The 17,882-nt window shown below is 51.6% G+C and overlaps 2 protein-coding genes across 5 annotated transcripts in view; one reads left to right on the top strand and one right to left on the bottom strand.

Moving 5' to 3' along the window:
• Nucleotides 1–8,758, bottom strand: part of RNF41 (ring finger protein 41) — a 35,826-nt gene extending 27,068 nt beyond the window's left edge. The window contains exons 1-2 of one of the 3 annotated variants that reach the window (XM_055127240.1): nt 8,559–8,758; nt 427–611 (exon numbers count right to left, since the gene is read on the bottom strand). The gene's annotated coding sequence lies outside the window, so the exon portion shown is untranslated. Of the gene's footprint in view, nt 1–426; nt 612–8,383; nt 8,503–8,558 lie in introns of those variants that run through there. The other 2 variants (XM_055127241.1, XM_055127242.1) reach the window with 2 other exon arrangements.
• Nucleotides 8,759–8,932: 174 nt separating this feature from the next.
• On the top strand, nt 8,933–17,840 carry NABP2 (nucleic acid binding protein 2). Of its 2 annotated transcripts, XM_055127244.1 has the most exons (8): nt 8,933–9,483; nt 9,661–9,788; nt 10,899–11,000; nt 11,887–12,025; nt 12,133–12,204; nt 12,374–12,455; nt 12,539–12,602; nt 17,376–17,840. In XM_055127244.1, the coding sequence occupies exons 3-8, from the start codon at nt 10,922–10,924 to the stop codon at nt 17,573–17,575; spliced, it is 636 nt and encodes a 211-aa protein (XP_054983219.1). In that variant the 5' UTR covers nt 8,933–9,483; nt 9,661–9,788; nt 10,899–10,921; the 3' UTR covers nt 17,576–17,840. The 2 variants fall into 2 exon arrangements, with proteins under 2 accessions (XP_054983219.1, XP_054983218.1); XM_055127243.1 differs by lacking the exons at nt 8,933–9,483; nt 9,661–9,788 and adding an exon at nt 10,338–10,477.
• The last annotated feature ends 42 nt before the right edge of the window (nt 17,841–17,882 follow it).

Raw genomic sequence — 17,882 nt, 5'->3', positions numbered from 1 at the left:
AAAAGGACTGATGACATTGCCCAAGCCACCAAGGAGATACAAAATCCATATTGCCAAGTACTTGAAGGATGTCAATGTCCAAAAGCAGTAAGTGCCACTCCACTATTCCAAAGGCATTGGATAAGTGGCTCAGGCCGGAATTTTTACTGCACATGCTTTAAAATGCGGACAGTAAGACCAGAGAGAGAGTACAGTTGATAGGGAGTTTACACAAGGTAACCGAGGTCAGATCCCTGAAAGCCCATTAGTCCCCCAGGCCTAGTCAGGAGTGAACCCTGAGTACGGAAGATGTGTATCTGTGTGTTAGTCACGGAAAGCTTTATGTAGAAAGGAGCCTTTAAGAACCAGATTGTCAAAAGCAAAAGGAACCCAGATTAGCAAAGAGAGATAAAGCATCTAATGGGGTTCTAAATCAGGGATCTTTACCTTCCAAGTGTTGGGGGGCAGGTTCCCTGATCACAAGGCTCCAACCCCCTGAGGCCTCCACTCAGTGCCACACAAGAGACACTTCCAGTGACCCATCTTGTTGGCTATTCTCCAACTGAGCCTTCCTTCCTAGTGACCAGTTCCATCGCCAAAGGGACGAATGTGATGTCACAATCAGGAGCACTCTATTAACAGGAACAAGGAAGAAAAAAAAGAAGTGAGTCAGGGGAACTGCCTCCACTTCGAACTGGACAGACCTGGACATGAATGTTTGTGGGTTAGATGACACAACTTCACTAGGGACCATAGCTTCCCGGGCCAGGCGCACAGGACTGCCTTCTAGAAATGGCGTCGGGGGCAGGAGAGATAGCACATTTGATAGGGCTCTTGCCTTGCACACAGCTGACCCAGGCTGAATTCCCAGCATCCCATATGGTCCCCCCAAGCACTGCCAGGAGTAACTCCTGAGTGCAGAGCCAGGAGTAACTCCTGAGCATCCACTTGGTGTGGTCCAAAAACCAGCAAATAAAAGTGACAGAACCTAAGGAATCCCAATCTAGGAGACTTAAAACATACTGGGAGGGAGAGATAAAAAGATCAAAGATAGGAGGCTGGAGCCATAGCACAGCGGGTAGGGCGTTTGCCTTGCACGCAGCCAACCCGGTTCTAATCCCAGCATCCCTGAGCACCGCCAGGGGTAATTCCTGAGTGAAGAGCCAGGAGTAACCCCTGTGCATCGCTGGGTGTGACCCAAAAACAAAAACACAAAAACAAAAAAAAGATCAAAGATAGAGGATTTTTCCATTCTGCAGAAGTTGTACAAGTTCTGTCTCGTACACCGATTTTTGATTTGCTCTCTCTCCCCTCGTGTCTTTGAGTTTCAAGTAACTACTTCACACACACACACACACACACACACACACACACACACGACTCAAGCTAGAAAATGATCCTTTTATTAGTGTATTCAAGTATTGTCAGTGACTCTGGCTACAAATACTGTATGATTCTTTGCTTCTTCCAAAGTGCTTCCACATAAATCATTTCAAGCGTACCAGATAGTACCAGGGATACGGTTTGCACATATTTGACCCAGGTTCAATCCCTGGCACTACACAGAGACCCCGAAGTACTAGGATTCCTGAGCTCTGACAAATATGTCCCAAAACAAAAACAAAACATTGCAAGTAAAGAAATATTCTGGGGCCTGGCGTGTGGCTCAGCAATAGAGCACTTGCCTTGCACGTGAGGCCCTGGGTTTGATGCACAGCCTACCTAGATAAGCAAAAAAACTGGCACTATGCCCAATTTGTAAATACTATCGTTTGATTTGTTTGTTCTACTTCGGGGCTCTGCACTCAAGGGGTCACTCCCGGCAACGCTCATGTGGGGAAAGAACCTGGGTCGTCTGAGAGTGAGGCAAATGCCCTAAGCAGTGGATGTACTATCATCCAGTCCCTAGAAATACTACGTCACCAGGAGAAGATGCTCAAGAATACTCAAGGTGTAGGACAGGAGAGATCGCTCAATGGACTGAGCACATGACTTGCACGTGGGAGGCCCAGGTTCAATCTCCAGCACCACAGATGATTGCTCCAGGAACCACCAAGAGCCACTACCAAGCACAGAGCCAGCCCCTGAGCACTGCCAGGTGTGGCCCCCAAACAACAAAAATACATTAAATTTAAAACCTCATTTAAAAAGGGGGGTAGGGCCAGAGAGATGGTAGAGTGTAGGGAGTTTGCCTTGCCCGTGGTGGAACAGCATCGCCAGTTGTGACCCAAAAACAAAAAACAAAAAACAAAAAACAGAACAAAGACCTGGGGCTGGAGGAATAGCACAGCAGGTAGGGTGTTTGCCTTGCACGCGGCCGACCCGGGTTCGATCCCCGGCATCCCATATGGTCACCCAAGCACCGCGAGGAGTAATTCCTGAGTGCAAAGCCAGGAGTAACCCCTGAGCATCGCTGGGTGTGACCCAAAAAGCAAAATAAATAAATAAATAAATAAACAAACAAACAGGAGGGTCTGGATTACACAGCATACAGCTGATAGGACGTTTGCCTTGCACATGGCTGACCCAGGTTCAATTCCCAATACCCTATATGTTCCCCAGCACCACCAGGAGAGATCCCTTAGTACAGAGCCAGGGGTAATCCTGAGAATCCTGGGTGTGGCCCAAGAACAAAAATAAAATAAAATGTAATAAAGGGAAACTGGTGGTAGGATTGGTACTGAAACACTATATGCCTAAAACTCAAATATGAATTTTTTTTTAATTACAGTACCGAAATCAAATTTTCCAAATAGGGGCCCGACAGACAGTACAGCACGGGTGTTTGCCTTATATGTGGACTGCCTAGGTTCAATCCACAGCATCCCGTATGGTCCCCTCAGCACTGCCAGGAGTAGACAATACATGCACATGGTCCCCCAAGCATAGCTAAGAGTGATCCCTGGGCACAAAGCAAGAAGTAAAGCCTGAGCATAGCCAGCTGTGGCCCTAAACAAAATTTTTAAAAGCCCATATATATATATATATATATATAGTGGAGGGCGGGGGAGGTAGCATAGGAGTTAGGGCACTTGTTCTGCACACAACTGAGGAAGCAACAGCAGTTCCCAAGCAACCAGTGTGGCCCCCGTAAGTGAAACAGAGGTGCCAGAGAGACAGCTCAGCAAGCGGAGTGTGTGTTTTGCACGCAGGAAGCACCAAGTTCGATCCTGACACCAGAAGGTCATAGTCCCTTGAGCAACACCACCAGGTCTGGCCCAAAAGTAAAACAAACAAAAAAATAATAAAAAGCCAGTTAGCTAAAAAATTGTTTTAAGGTAGGTAATAGGGGGTCTAGAAGTAGCTGTCTGATGGGGCTGGAGCCATGGTACAATGAAAATGATGTTGGCTTGGTCTTCAGGCCCATATTCTCCCTGGGACACGCTTGTTTCTATGTTTCTTTGCTTGCTATTTCCACTCCGGAGAAGCCTGTGTTCCCTCTCAAACATGTACTTTACCCTTTCTCACCACTCACAGGTTTTTCTTTTTTTTAAAAAAATTTTTTAAAAATTATTTTTTGCTTTTTAGGTCACCCCCGGCAATGCACAGGAGTCTCTCCTGGCTCTTCACTCAGGAATTACTCCTGGCGGTGCTCAGGGGACCATATGGGATGCTGGGAATCGAACTCGGGTCTGCTGCGTGCAAGGCAAACGACCTACCCGCTGTGCTATCACTCCAGCCCCTCTATTTTTTTTTAATAATGTAGGAGTACTGCTATTTATTCACCATTCATTAAGCTAATTGAATTGGGCATGAACTCCACCCTCACAGCTTTCTAAATCAGTTCCAATTAAAAACTTCATTGCTTCAACACCACCAACAAAGAAAGAAAAAAAAAAAAACAATGGTGTTTGCTTGTATGAGACAAACCAGGATTCAAATTTTTTTTTTTTTTTTGCTTTTTGCGTCACTTCGGCGATGCACAGGGGTTACTCCTGGCTCTGCACGCAGGAATTACTCCTGGCAATGCTCAGGGGACCATATGGGATGCTGGGAATCGAACCCGGTCGACCACGTGCATGGGAAACGCCGTAACAGCTATACTATCGCTCCAGCCCCCCAGGATTCAATCTTTAGCACCATCCCATATGGTCCCCCGAGTACCGCTAGGAGTAATTCTTGAGAAAAGAGCCAGGAATAACCCTTGAGCATCGCCGGGTGTGGCCCCCCCATCCCACCCCACAAAAAAACAAAAGGAAGAAAAGCAGGGCCTTGCACATGACTGACTAACCGGGCTGCATCTCCAGCACCACATAAGGTTCCCTGAGCACTATCAGGAGGAGTGAGACTTGAGCAGTGCAGGATGTGGTCCAAAATCAAACAAAAAAACAAAAAAGCAGTGAGCATATATTCCTAATTAGGTGGTTTTTTTTTTTTTAATTTGGGGACCAGGGTTATAATACAGTAGGTCGGATGCTTGCCTTGCATGTGGCCAACAGCACTTCAATCCCCAGAACCCCATATAGTCCCCCACACCCTCCAGGAGGATCCCTGAGTGGAGCCCAAAGGGCAGGGAATGATATAGTATAGCGAGTAGGGTGTTTGCCTTGTATGTGGTCCACCTGGGTTCGTACTGATAAGGCATAACAAGCACCGCCAGGAACGATCCCTGAGCAGAGCCAGGAGTAAGCCCAGAGCACCATCAGGTGTGGCTCAAAAACAAACAAGAATCTCCCAACACTAGGGCTGGAGAGATACTACAGCGGCGAGGGCGCTTGCCTTGCACGCAGCCAACCTGGGTTCAATCTTGGCATCCCATAGGGCTCCCAGCAGTGCCAGGAATAATTACTGAGTCAGGAGTAAACCCTGAGCAGCCCTGGGTATGACCCTAAGAAAAAAACAAAACAAGCAAACAAAAAAACCTCTCGCACTATAAGGAATAGCAATTTTTCATACTTTTCCTGACCATCAAATGTCTATCAGTAGCTTCAAGAAAGAAACAGAATGATGATTTAAATATATAAAACACAAACTAGGGCCAGAAAGATAGTGTAATAGGTAAGACACTTACCTTACCCTGTACATGGGACCTCCTCGGGATGGCATATAATCATCCTGCCCCTCACTCCCAGGAATGCTCTCTGAGCACAGAGCCAGGAGCTAAGCCCCAGATGTGACCAATAATGAAAGTAAATCATCAGAGATATGAACCCGGGGGTGGGGGGTGTTCAAAGGGCTGGAGTGAGTATTCTGCATGCAGAACCAAGTTTAATCCCCGGCTCCATAAAGTGTTTTTTTTTTTTTTTTTTTTAATCACAACCCACAGTTTTATTTATTTTTATTTTTTTGCTTTTCAGATTACAGCTGGCGATGCACAGGGGTTACTCTTGGCTTGCACTCAGGAACTCCTGGCGGTGCTCAGGGGACCATATGGGATGCTGGGACTCGAACCCAGGTCGACTGAATGCAAGGCAAATGCCCTACCCATTGTGCTATCGTGCTATCGCTCCAGCCCCCCTTAGAGTGTGTTGAAGGCTAGACAAAGAGCACAGCAGGAAAAGTATTTGCCTTGCATGTGACCTACCTGGTCACATGCAAGGCAAGTGAGCCCCAGGCACCACAAAAGGTCCCGTGCCCTGCCAGGAGAGATCCCTGAGCACAAACAGGAGTAAGTACAAAGCAAGCTGGTATAGCGAAAAAATAAAACAAAACAAATAGTACAGTGGGGGTAGGCAAACGGCTGACTTGGGTTCGATTCTGTCATTCCAAGTGGTCCCCCAAACGCCAGGAATAACCCGTGAGCACAGCTGGGTGTGGCCCCAAAAACAAACAAAAAGTTTCTTGAGCGCCAAAACAAAAAAATCTGAGATAATGAGGGGGAAAAAAAATGTTCCCTATATATACAGGGCAAGGAGAGCGGTTATGTTCCTCCCTTTCCACCCTTTCTCCCAAAACCGGTGCCTGCACCTCAAAGGTAAATGCTGCGGGTGGACTGAAGCCACAGTGCAGTGGGTAGGGCATCTGCCCGGCACACCGCCAGTAGGGTGTCACCCTTGGATCAATCCTCAGCATTTCATATGGTCCCCCAAACCCTACCAGGAGTAATCCCAGAGCACAGCGGGGTGTGTGGTCCAAAAACAAAACCAGAAAAAAAAAAAAAAAGGAATAAATGCCAGTGCTATTAGCTGTGCTATCTTGTAGCCTCAAGTTTCAGATTAGGAAAGCAGTTTGGGGCTACGGGGGAGAAAACAAGGATCCCTTGGGCAGAACAGCATTTGGCAACTAAGACACCCAGAAATCTGAAGACTCTGGTTCTGCTGTTCTGCTCCCAACTCTGGCCATTATATGACTTTATACAAGCCACGTAACCATGTATCGTTCTCAATTTCTTCACCTGCCAAGTAGGAAAATGTCTCATATACTTTCTTTGTTGCCCTGAAAATTAAATGAGATTTTAAAAAAGAGAAAAGAAAAAAGCTGGACCATAAAACCAAAAAAATGTTTTAATTAAAAAAAAAAAAAGTGGAGGGGCTGGAGCGATAGCACAGTGGGTAGGATGTTTGCCTTGCACGCGGCCGACCCGGATTCCATTCCCAGCATCCCATATAGTCTCCTGAACGCTGCCAGGAGTAGTTCCTGAGTGCATGAGCCAGGAGTAACCCCTGTGCAACGCTGGGGTCGTTTTCCATCCAAAAAGGAAAAAAAAAAGTGGGGGGGGGCCGGAGCGGGGGTAGGCTGGACAGTATGGACAATACTGTGGACAGTTCAATCCCCAGCATCCCAGAAGTAATTCCTAAGTGGAGCCAAGGCCCGGACACTGCCAGATACGGCCCAAAAAGGAAACCAAAAAAAAAAAAAAAAAGGTAAAAGCATACTTAATACTCCTATCTTTAAGGGTTTGTTTGGGGTTTTGTGTTTTTTGGGGGGGGGGGTGTTGGTAGTAACTGAATACTAACTTTAAGTACTAAGGGCTGGATAGTAAATGCTTATAAAACTCTTTCTAGGGGTTGGAGCAATAGCACTGTGGGTAGGGCGTTTGCCTTGCACGCGGCAGACCCGGGTTCGATTCCCAGCATCCCACAGGGTCCCCTGAACACCGCCAGGGATAATTCCTGAGTGCAGAGCCAGGAGTAACCCTGGTGCATCGCCGGATGTAACCTAAAAAGGGGGGAAAAAAAAACCTCTTTCTAGACTTTGATAGTTCTGCAGGTAAGGCACTGCCTTGCATACAGCAGGCCCCGGTTCAGTCCCTGGAGGGACTCCCATCTGGTCCCCTGAGCCCTGTCAGGAGTAACTTCCCAGCAGAGCCAGGAATAAAACAAAAGCACCTCCCCCAAACGACCCCCCCATTTTCTGGTTAAATTTGGGGGAGGCTGTTTGTGGGTTTGTTTTTGAAACACACCGGGGGATGCTCTGGGCTACTCCTGGCTCTGTGCTCAGGGATCACTTCTGGTGGCGCTCAGTGATGGGCAAGAATCCGGGCTGGCGGCACTCAAAGCAAGAAGAACCCTATCCGCGGCACTCTCCTTTGCCCTCCCCCCACCCCCGCCTTTTTTTTTTTTCTTTGTAGCAACAAAAACACTAAGTTTAGAGTTCTGAGGGCTGAATAGGAAATGCTTGTAAAAAGCTTGTTTCTTCTTTTCAATTCCTGGGAACCCCGCCCGGCCACAAGGTCGGCTGGGCACAGAATGTAGCACCATTATTGCATCACTCAAATTCCCTCGCTCTAATCCCCCTCCCCCCATTCCTATTTGGGGGGGGTGGGGAGGGGAAAAAAACCAAAAAAAAAAAAAATCAGTTAGCGACTCGATCCGTTTCTTGCCCCTATTGTCAGATTCTTCAAACCACCTGTGACGGGGAAGGGTTTCGCGGTCTCCCCCCTCCCGGGCGGGACTCGGGGGCGGCGGGTGGCGCAGGGGCTCGTCAGGCGGCCACGTTTGCTGGGACGTGGAAGTCGGCGTCGGAGCGAAAAAGATGTCGGTCCGCCCCTCGGGCCCAAGGCCTGGGCCGTGCCCGCCCCTCCGGCCCCCCAGCGCCCGGGCCGGGGGGCGAGGGGGGCGCCTTCCGGTGCGCCGCGCCAGCGGCCCGCGCCAGGCTGGAGAGGCAGGGCAGGGATGCGAGGAATGCCGAGATTCCTCGGCGGAAGGGCGGGAGGGAGCGCGAGAGGGGAAGGAGTGGAGGAGGGCGACACGGCTGCCAAAGACAAGGCACGGGAGAGCCGCCAAGAAGCCCTGGCGCGCCGCGGGCGGGGGCTCGGGCTGCGCCGCCCCGGCCAGGCTGCTCCCCGGGCCCCTTCCTCCCCGCGCCCGGCCGCCCATCACTGACCACTGCAACACCACGTCGTTTCCCCCCCCGCCGCCAACGGTGCCCCCCCCCACCCGGCCAGGCCGGGCCCCCGCCCGCACTTCTCCACGCTCCCCTGCTTCCTCCGCCCGGATCCCACCCGCCCGCGACCCCTCCTCACCTCTGGGCGTCCCCGACCGCGGCGCCCTCGCTCCGTTCGCCATCTCTATACACCCCACCCCTCCCCTGACCTCCTGAATGGCGACCCCCGCCCCAATCCCCCTGGGACCTCGCCCCCCCCCACTCCCCTCCCACACCCTCCTTTCGGTGGGAGCCCACGCAGGCGCAGTACGCACCGCCCTGGAAGCGGTCTGGACTCTCCGAACCCCGGCCCGGTGGAGCTGGGGCCGCAGCGGCCACCGGAGAGCCCCGGACCCGGGTCCCAGTCCGTCCTGGGAGGGGAAGGGGAAGGGGAAGGAGAGGGAAGAACGCCCCGACCACTCGTCGCGGCCGGAGACAGATTCCCCGGCCCCGCCCACCGCTGCTACGCAACCCGACGGAAGCGCGTCACCAAACCCCGCCTCTCGGCTTCACTCCATCCCAGACGAGTCGCCTGGCGCGGCCAACGAGGAGAGGAAAAGGCTAGCCTGGCCTCCGCTTTAGGCCGGAAGTCCTTATGGTCCTTAACGAGGACTGTATAGCCATTTGGGAGGGAAAACTCTATGCTCTTTCCAGCGTGAATTGTCTGGGCTGAGCCCCGGCCTCGGCCAGCTCCCCCAAAGGTCATTCTTCACTTTGAAAGGGTGAACGTAGCCCGTGCGCTAAGGCTGGAGCGGCTGGGCGCGGGACCGTCGCGAGGAGGCTGGCCTGCTTGGTGACCTGCATCCGCAGGCCCACTCTTGGGTTTCCAGAGTCGTGGTTAGCATCCTGGAGCCTCCCGACCCTATGACTCATAGTCATGGGAGTGGAATCTGTAGTCAACAAGGCGACAACCGGGTGGGGATTAGGGGAGTGTCTGACCGCAGAGCTTTGATTTAGGGTACCCTCCGGCCTGCCCTCCTTTTTTTCTAGCCGCAATATTGCCACATGGACGTTGGATTCCCCAAACACGCGCAGAGTTTCCCTGAAACACCTACGGGGAGAGAAGGGAAACAAAATGTCCCTCTTCCTGGGCTGTGGTTTGATTTCCTTAGGAAACAACACGGTGGTTGGGGGTGTGGGCGGGAGAGAACCTGGGCTGCGAGGAAAGTCAAGGTGGAGTCTAAAGCGCTCTAGGAAAAGGTAAGGAATTAATTAAGTCTAGGAATTAAAATTATATGTCCTCTTAGGTTAACCTGATATTAAATAGGCATTAGTTATGGATATCTGCTGAGCAAGTGCTAATGCACTTTAGTTTATTTCTACGCACTTGGTTTATACAGAATATTACAGACCTAGTTACCTTTTTGTTGACTATAGCAAGTCCTTACGGCCTGGCCACTTTCCTGCTCCCTGGGAGCCTCAGATCTAGAGAGATCGGTGCATTTGGAACTTGGACTATCGCGAATGTTGCTCTCTGAACCCTGGTTGCTTTGCTTCCCAAGAGGGTGAGTAGCCCTATTGTCTGTCTCAGGCGTGAATGCCCCCTTTTCAAGAGATGCTGGCCATGAATGCCCTTTTTTCCGGGACACTGCCCGAATGGAATAGTGCATTATAGAATAGGATCCCAAACCAGGAATGAAAATGAGGGTTAGAGCAGGAGTGGGAGGAAACTGCCCGCTGTGCTGGGCATTATTTTATATATAACACTTACGTTTTCTCATCTACAAAAGGCAGTTAGATATTTAAGAGTTGTCGATGAAAAATGAAGTATCGAATCGGGACTTTTGAAGACTTTTGTTCATCGAATTCCAAAACCTCAGTCCTTGTTTTCACTGTCTCTTCAAGAAGAGACAGAACCCTAAGTGCTTTCTCATAGTATAGCAAAGGAAAATCGGAATCCGAGGCGCCCCCTGGTGATCCATGGGGTGATCCACCTTTCTCCTTTCTCTGTGAATCGTGTCGCAGGCTCCTTTAATATCTGAAATCCGCCCCCTGCGCGGAGGAGGATCTCAGATGCTGATTGGTTGGGCGGGATAGGCGGCCGGTGCTGATTGGCCGGAGGGGCGCAGAGCGGGGAGCCAGGGGGAAACTTCCGGGAATGTCCATACTCCCGCGTTCCATTGGGCGGCATCCGGCGGCAGCGGAGCCTGTGGCTCCCCCTGCGGGCGGCTCAGCAGCGTGCACTGGCGAGCCGGTTAGCAGGGTAGGGGGGTGGGCTGGGAGTGGGGGTGGGGGGATCCCGCGTCCCGGGTTGTCCCGGTAAGGGTTCGGGAAGGTTTGGCGAGTAAGATTCCATTCCCCGGCTCTGCACCAGCTTCCGTAGCTCCGTCTCCATCGGCTCCCCGACTTTTCGAGAAAAGCATCTTGGGAGGGGGGAGCCCTACAGCTCCGCCGCAGCCGCGCCAGCGACCCCCCCACCTCTTCCCGCTCCAGTTCCGATCGTGGATTCGGAGGCCCCCGGGGAAGTTCGTTCCCACGTTCCTAACTTGGAAGAGTTAGAGGGGTTGCAGCTGCCTGATCCCAGCCTAGTTTTGTTTGTCGGTAGGCCCTGGGAAGTGGAGCATGAGGGTGACGGCTCGTGGGTTGAGCCTTCACTCCCCGTTTCCCCCCTCTAGTGGGGTACCGAGGCTCGGGCAGCATGACGACGGAGACCTTTGTGAAGGATATCAAGCCCGGGCTCAAAAACCTGAACCTCATCTTCATTGTACTGGAGACAGGTGACTGCGCTGAGGGGCGGGGGAGGGGCATCACTCCGCGCTCACCCTCCCCTCCCGCGCGGGTGGGAATCCTCAAGGGTGGGAATGGGCGGGGGAAGCACCTACTGGGTCCTTAACTCACTCCCAGAATGGCACGGTGCTCGGAAAGACACCCCTCGTCACCAGTCTCTCCTAGTGCCCTCTCCGGTGGAGAATTAACTGCAAGTTGAGTTTTGGGGGTTGGTTTTTGTTGCTTTGGGCCACACCCGTGGTGCTCAGTGCTTACTGCTGGCTCTGTGCTCAAGGATCACTCCTGGATGGGGGCTCAGGGGACCATAATGCAGTGCCAGGGATTGAACCTGGTAGACCAAAATGCCCAATTTGCTGTACTGCCTCTCTGGCCCTGCAGTTGGATTTAAGGAAGATTGGACTGGAGGATAGCACAGCGGGTAGGACGTTTGCCTTGCATGCGGCCAACCTGGGTTCGATTCCTCCATCCCTCTTGGAGAGCCCGGCAAGCTACTGAGAGTAACTCGCCCGCATGGCAGAGCCTGGCAGGCTCCCCGTGGCGTATTTGATATGCCAAAAACAGCAACAAGTCTCACAATGGAGACGTTACTAGTGCCCACTTGAGCAAATCGATGAATAACGGGAAGACAGTGCTGCAGTGCTACAGTCATTGCCTGGCCAGTCCGAGTCTCCAGGACCACAGGATTTTTTTCACTTGGGTCCCTCTCCATGGTGCTGGCTGACCCCTCCCTCCGTCACCCACCCCCCGCCCCAGCACCTATCTGCCCACCTGAGGAGGGGAACTTGTTTCGGACTGTCAGCACACCTTTTCCCTCCCCCACCGACCCAGGTCTTGTTCCTCTGACCACCATCTCTCCCATTTATCTGTTCCTTCCAGGCCGAGTGACCAAGACAAAGGACGGCCACGAGGTTCGCACCTGCAAAGTGGCAGACAAAACGGGCAGCATCAACATCTCCGTCTGGGACGACGTGGGCAACCTAATCCAGCCGGGGGACATTATCCGACTCACCAAAGGGTGAGCCCCCTCAGGGGACTCTCGGGCTATCCAAGGGCAGGGTGGGATGAACAGTCCCTGCAACTCTTTCGAGTACTTTGAATCCTGTTCCTTGTGTCCCCCACTAGGTACGCTTCAGTGTTCAAAGGTTGTCTGACATTGTACACGGGTCGTGGGGGTGATCTTCAGAAGATTGGAGAGTAAGTGAGGGGATTCAGATGTGAAAGCAGCTGGCAGGCAGGGGCAGGGCGGGGAATGTTAGCCTGCAGGGAGGCAGCCCGAGGCTGTACTGTCCAATCCTTCTCGGGACCTTTCTGAGGCTTCCCACAGTGACCCCAGGATGATCCCAAAGCTTTTCTTCCCTTGCAGATTCTGTATGGTTTATTCTGAGGTTCCGAACTTCAGTGAGCCAAACCCAGAGTACAGCACCCAGCAGGCTCCCAGCAAGACGGTAATGCTGTGGCCGCGTGGGGAATAGGGAGGCCGGGAATCACGAAGGGCGGCAAGGGATGAGTGTGTGATTTGTGCCTTCAGGTGCAGAACGATAACAGCCCTACCGCCTCCCCACCTACCACTGGAGCCCCGACGGCTCCTACAGGTAAACTCGTTTTTCTTCCTTTCCCTTTCATCATCTAGCTCTCTCTCTCATGCTCCCAATCTGGAAAGCTGCATTTCCCTTGTTCCTTTTTGGCTTTTTGGGTCACACCCTGCAATGCTCAGGGGTTACTCCTGGCTCTGCACTCAGGAATTACTCCTGGCGGTGCTGGGGGAACCATATGGGATGCCGGGGATCGAACCCCGGTCTGCTGCATGCAAGGCAAACGCCCTCCCCGCTGTACTATCACTCCGGCCCCTCTCTTGTTCCTTTTGCAAAACTCTCAATATATCTCCTTCTACTCTAGGTTTTTTGCTTTTTTGGTTTTTATGGGGGGTGTATTTTAGGCTATACTGGCAGTGGTCTCTACTTCTGGCTCTGGCTCAAGATTCACTCCTGGAGGGACCAGAGAGATAATACAGCAGTAGGATGTTTGCCTTGCAGGCAGCTGACCCAGGTTCCATCCCTAGCATCCCATATGGTCCCTGATTCCTGAGCGCAGAGCCAGGAATCTCTGAGCATTACCGGGTCTTGCCGCCCAAAACAAAAACAAACAAAACATATCACTCCTGGAGGTAATTTGGGGACCATACGTGGTGCTGGGGATCAACCCCAAATTTGCTACAAGTATGGCAGGTTCCCCAAGAGAACAAAGAAGGAGGGACGTGAAATTCGCTTGAGGGAAGAATTATAGTCCTAAGGGTTGAGGCCTAGAAGCAAGTTTCTATTCTATGAAGAGTGGCGACCCCCGAGGGGCCGAAGCAGTAGTACAGGGGGTAGGGCGTTTGCCCCTGTACTCTCCTATATGCTACACTGTCTCTCTAGCCCGTCATCTAGTTCTTCAGCAAGTCCCCTGTAATAAAGATGTGGGAAACTGCTTCTATCACACACTGAGCGCATATGGTTTGGTTTGGTTTGGTTTTGGTTTGGTTTGTTTTTTTTTTTTAAGTGGGGGAGGTTTGGACCACACTTGGCGGTGCTCAAGGGTTACTCCTGGCTCAGCACTCAGGTATCACTTCTGGTGATGCCCTGGTGGCCATATGGGATACCGGAGCTTGAAACCAGGTAGGTTCAATGCAAGGCAAACACCCTACACCCCTATACTATTGCTTCAGCCCCTCGGGGGTCACCAGTCTTCATAAAATAGAAACTTGCTTCTAGGCCTCAACCCTCAGGTCTATAATTCTTCCCTCAAATGAATTTCACATCCCTGCTTCTTTGGCCTCGTGGGAAACTCAGCCTTATTGCAGATCGTTGGCTCCTACCAACACTGCCTCCTTTGTCCCTGCTTCACGGGAACATGGATTTTACTGCTCTGCTCCTCTGGGTCATCTCCCTGCTGTCCCTTCCCTCCCTGGGCGTTGGCACTCGCTTGCTTCTGTGCATACTTTGCTTTCTCCAAACTGCGTGGCTGCCAGCTGCCTAGTTTAGGGTAGGTACATCCACCCTTCTGGTTTAGATGGACTAAAGGATATGTGTGTGTTTGTCTTGTTTTTTTTTTTCCTCAATCACTGTATCACTGTCATCCCATTGATCAACGATTTGCTCATGCGGGCCCAGTAATGTCTCCATTCATCCTAGCCCTGAGATTTTAGCAGCCTCATTTTTACTCGTCCTTCCCAATGGTGCGCATTAGAGGCTCCTTAGGGATAGGGGAGTGAGACCCATCATTGTTACTGTATTTGGCACATGACTACACCACGGGGGGGCTTGCCAGGCTCTCCCATGCGGGCAGTAAACTCTCGGTAGCTTGCCAGGTTCTCCAAGAGGGAGAACTAGGCTATCAGATGTAGCAACTAGGGACCAGAGAGATAGTATTTCAGGTAGGGTGATCCCGTCGCACACAACTGACCCAGGTTTGATCCCTGTCACCAAATGTGATCCCCTAAGCCCTACCAGGAGTGATCCTTGAGTGAGGAGCCAGGAGTAAGCCATGACTACTGCTGGGTGTGGCCCCAAAACAAAGAAATGAACATCTAGGGTCTGGCATGTGGCATGCTGGTAGAGCACCACATGTATGAGATCCTGGGTTCGTTCCCAGCTGTAAAAAACAAGCAGTTTACATCCAGGAGCTTAAGGTGCCTGCTTTGTACACTGACAATCGGGGTTCAATCCCGGCACCACATACGGTTCCCAGAGCCTAGCCAGGAGTAATCCCTGAGCTCAGAGCCAGGTGTAAGCCTTGAGTACCACTAGGTATGGCCTGCCCCCTAAAAAAGTTCACATCCATGGTTTCTGTGTCATTTAGGCAGTGCTAAGGGCTTGAAGCGATGCCTCCTCACACTTGAAGGCTTGTGCTCTGTTTCTGCGCTTCATCCTTTACCATCGTGTCCATGTTTTCATTGAAAATAGTGCTACCACTTACTTCCATGTCTCCTTGGCTTGGTGGCTAATAGAAAAATATTTTAGGGACCAGAGCAATAGTATGACAGGTAGGGCACTTGCCTAGCACGTGGCCAAACCTGTATGGTCCCCTGAGCACTGTTGGGTATGGCCCCCAAACAAAAAATTCTGTTGAATTAAAACTATCAAGTTTGGGGCTGGAGCGATAGCACAGCGGGGAGGGCATTTGCCTTGTACACGGCTGAACCAGATTCGATTCCCAGCATCCCATATGGTCCCCTGAGGACTGCCAGGAGTAATTCCTAAGTGCAAAGCCAGGAGTAACCCCTGTGCATCGCCAGGTGTGACCCAAAAAGAAAAAAAAAAAAAACTATCAAGTTTGCTTGATGTCCATATAAATTACTGAAAATATATATGTATATACATATCTATATGGTAAAGCATGTTTCAGCCTATTTGTCCCTAATAGTAATTTGCAGTATGTTTATCACTTTGTCATCTCCCTTTAGATGCAAATGATTTAACAAAAATATACAGTATGAAAGCTTAGTACTGAATTTTGGGGAGATAGAATCTTGTTAACAGTGCTCAGGTGACTGTATGGGGTATTGGGGATTGAACCCAAGTCAGCTGTGTTCAAGGCAAATGCTCTACCCTTTGAGTACATCTCTCTGGCCCCAATACTGATTTTTTTTTTTTTACTGACTATACACTCACCTAACATTTTCTGTGAATCGAGGAAAGGCCATTACTCTTTGGGTTTTTTGTTTGTTTATTTGCGTTTGTTCTTTTGTGTTAGTTGGTGGACCGACAGGGCTAACTAGGAATATAGCTTGAGAACCACTAACAACTTCAGCTCTATTTAAGGTTATCAGGATATATGTATATACAAAAAGCAGGCCTCTACTTCTATGTAACAAAAATTTTTTTTTTCTTTTTGGGTCACACCCAGCGATGCACAGGGATCACTCCTGGCTCTGCACTCAGGAATTACCCCTAGCGGTGCTCAGGGGACCCTATGGGATGCTGGGAATTGAACCCGGGTCGGCTGCATGCAAGGCAAACGCCCTCCCCGCTGTGCTATCGCTCCAGCCCAATGTAACAAACATTTACCAAGCGCCTACTGTGTGCCAGGAATAACGTATGGATGGCCCCTGCCTTGAGGAGGTTGTGGTCTGTGGAGGAGACAGATGACTGTAATGCACGGCGGAGAGCACAGTGGCAGTGACCTTAAGTTCCAGGGTCTCGGAAGTCATCTTCTGCACCCGACTCCAAACCTTTTATTTTTGTTTTGTTAGGGGCCACACACAGCAGTGTCAGGGGTTCTCCTGGCTCTACACTCAGATCACTCCTGCAGGCTCAGGGGACCGTATGGGATGTAGAGGGTCAGACCTGGTCAGCCATGTGCAATGTAAGCGCCCTCCCTGCTGCATTATCTCTCTGGCTAAACCTGTTTGATTTGGGGGCCACGCCCAGCTGTGCCCAGGAATTACTCCCCATAGCCTCAGGTGACCATATGGTATTGCCAGAGATTGAACCTGGGTCAGCTGCATGCAAGGCAAGCTAGCACTCTACCCACTGTACTGTCTCTCCAGCCCCATGATTCCTAACTTTTGTTGTTTTGTTTTGTCTTGGGTCCACAACTGGTGGTACTCAGGACTTAATCCTAGTCCTGCACTCAGGGGTCACTCCAGGCAGGCTGAGGGGACCACAGGGAGTACCAGGGATCAAACCTGGGTCAGCTGCATGCAAGGGCAAGCACCCTACCTGCTGTACTGTCTCTCCAGCCCTCACATAGCAGTTTTCAGAAGAACTGAATCGGGGCTGGAGCAATAGCCCAGCGGGTAGGGCGTTTGCCTTGCACGCGGCCAACCTGGGTTCGATTCCCAGCATCCCATAGGGTCCTCTGAGCACCGCCAGAAGTAATTCCTGAGTGCATGAGCCAGGAGTAACCCCTGTGCATTGCCGGGTGTGACCCAAAAAGCAAAAAATAAATAAATAAATAAATAATTGAGTCTTCTCCAGGGCTCAGATGGTGATTGTATTCTCCTCCTTTCCTCCTCCTTCTCTTTCCTCTTTTCTTTCTCCTCCTCCTTCTTCTTCTTCCTCCTCCTCCTCTTCCTCTTCTTTTTTCTTTTTTTTCTTTTTGGGTCACACCCAGCGATGCTCAGGGGTTACTCCTGGCTTTGCACTCAGGAATTACTCCTGGCAGTGCTTGGGGGACCATATGGGATGCCGGGGATTGAGCCTGGGTCGGCTGCATGCAAGGCAAACGCCCTACCCGCTGTGCTATCACTCCGGGCCCCCTCTTCCTCTTCTTTTTCTTCCTCCTCCTCCTCCACCACCCCATCTCTGCAGGGAGGAAGGCATCAGGATGGGCCCTTTCCTGCCTCGGTTCTCTAATTTCCTGTGTTTCTTTCTCTTTCCAACTAGCCTCTGAGAACCAGAATGGGAATGGACTGAATGCCCCAGCAGGCTCTGGTGGCGGTCCACACCCCCCTCACGCGCCCCCCCACCCGCCCAGCACCCGCATCACCCGAAGCCAGCCCAACCACACGCCCGCCGGCCCTCCCGGTCCCTCCAGCAACCCTGTCAGTAACGGCAAAGAAACACGGAGGAGCAGCAAGAGATAGCGCGCCGGCCTTCCTCCTTCCTGCCCTGGGCGCGAACCTGGCAGGCTTCCTGACAGCCCTCCGTGCCCGCCGAGCAGGAGGGGCCGGGACCCTCTTGACTTCCCTGCAGACCGAGGGGCCATGGGCCGCGCTCCCTCCGCATCGGCCCGCTGCAGTGGCCTGTCCTCTGGGGTCCAGTGCCCCCTTCCCGCCGCGCTCGCATTAGAAATGAATTGCCGTCAGTTGTATGGATGATGTGGGAGTCTAGTCGAACCCCTCCTTCAAATAAACGTTCCCCACCCCGGACTCGAGACTGCTCTTTAACCAC

Source organism: Sorex araneus, chromosome 2 (genome assembly GCF_027595985.1).
Source record: "Sorex araneus isolate mSorAra2 chromosome 2, mSorAra2.pri, whole genome shotgun sequence".
Taxonomy (NCBI): Eukaryota; Metazoa; Chordata; class Mammalia; order Eulipotyphla; family Soricidae; genus Sorex; species Sorex araneus.
Note: the sequence above shows the minus strand (reverse complement) of the source record. Positions and strands in the feature narration are given on the sequence as shown.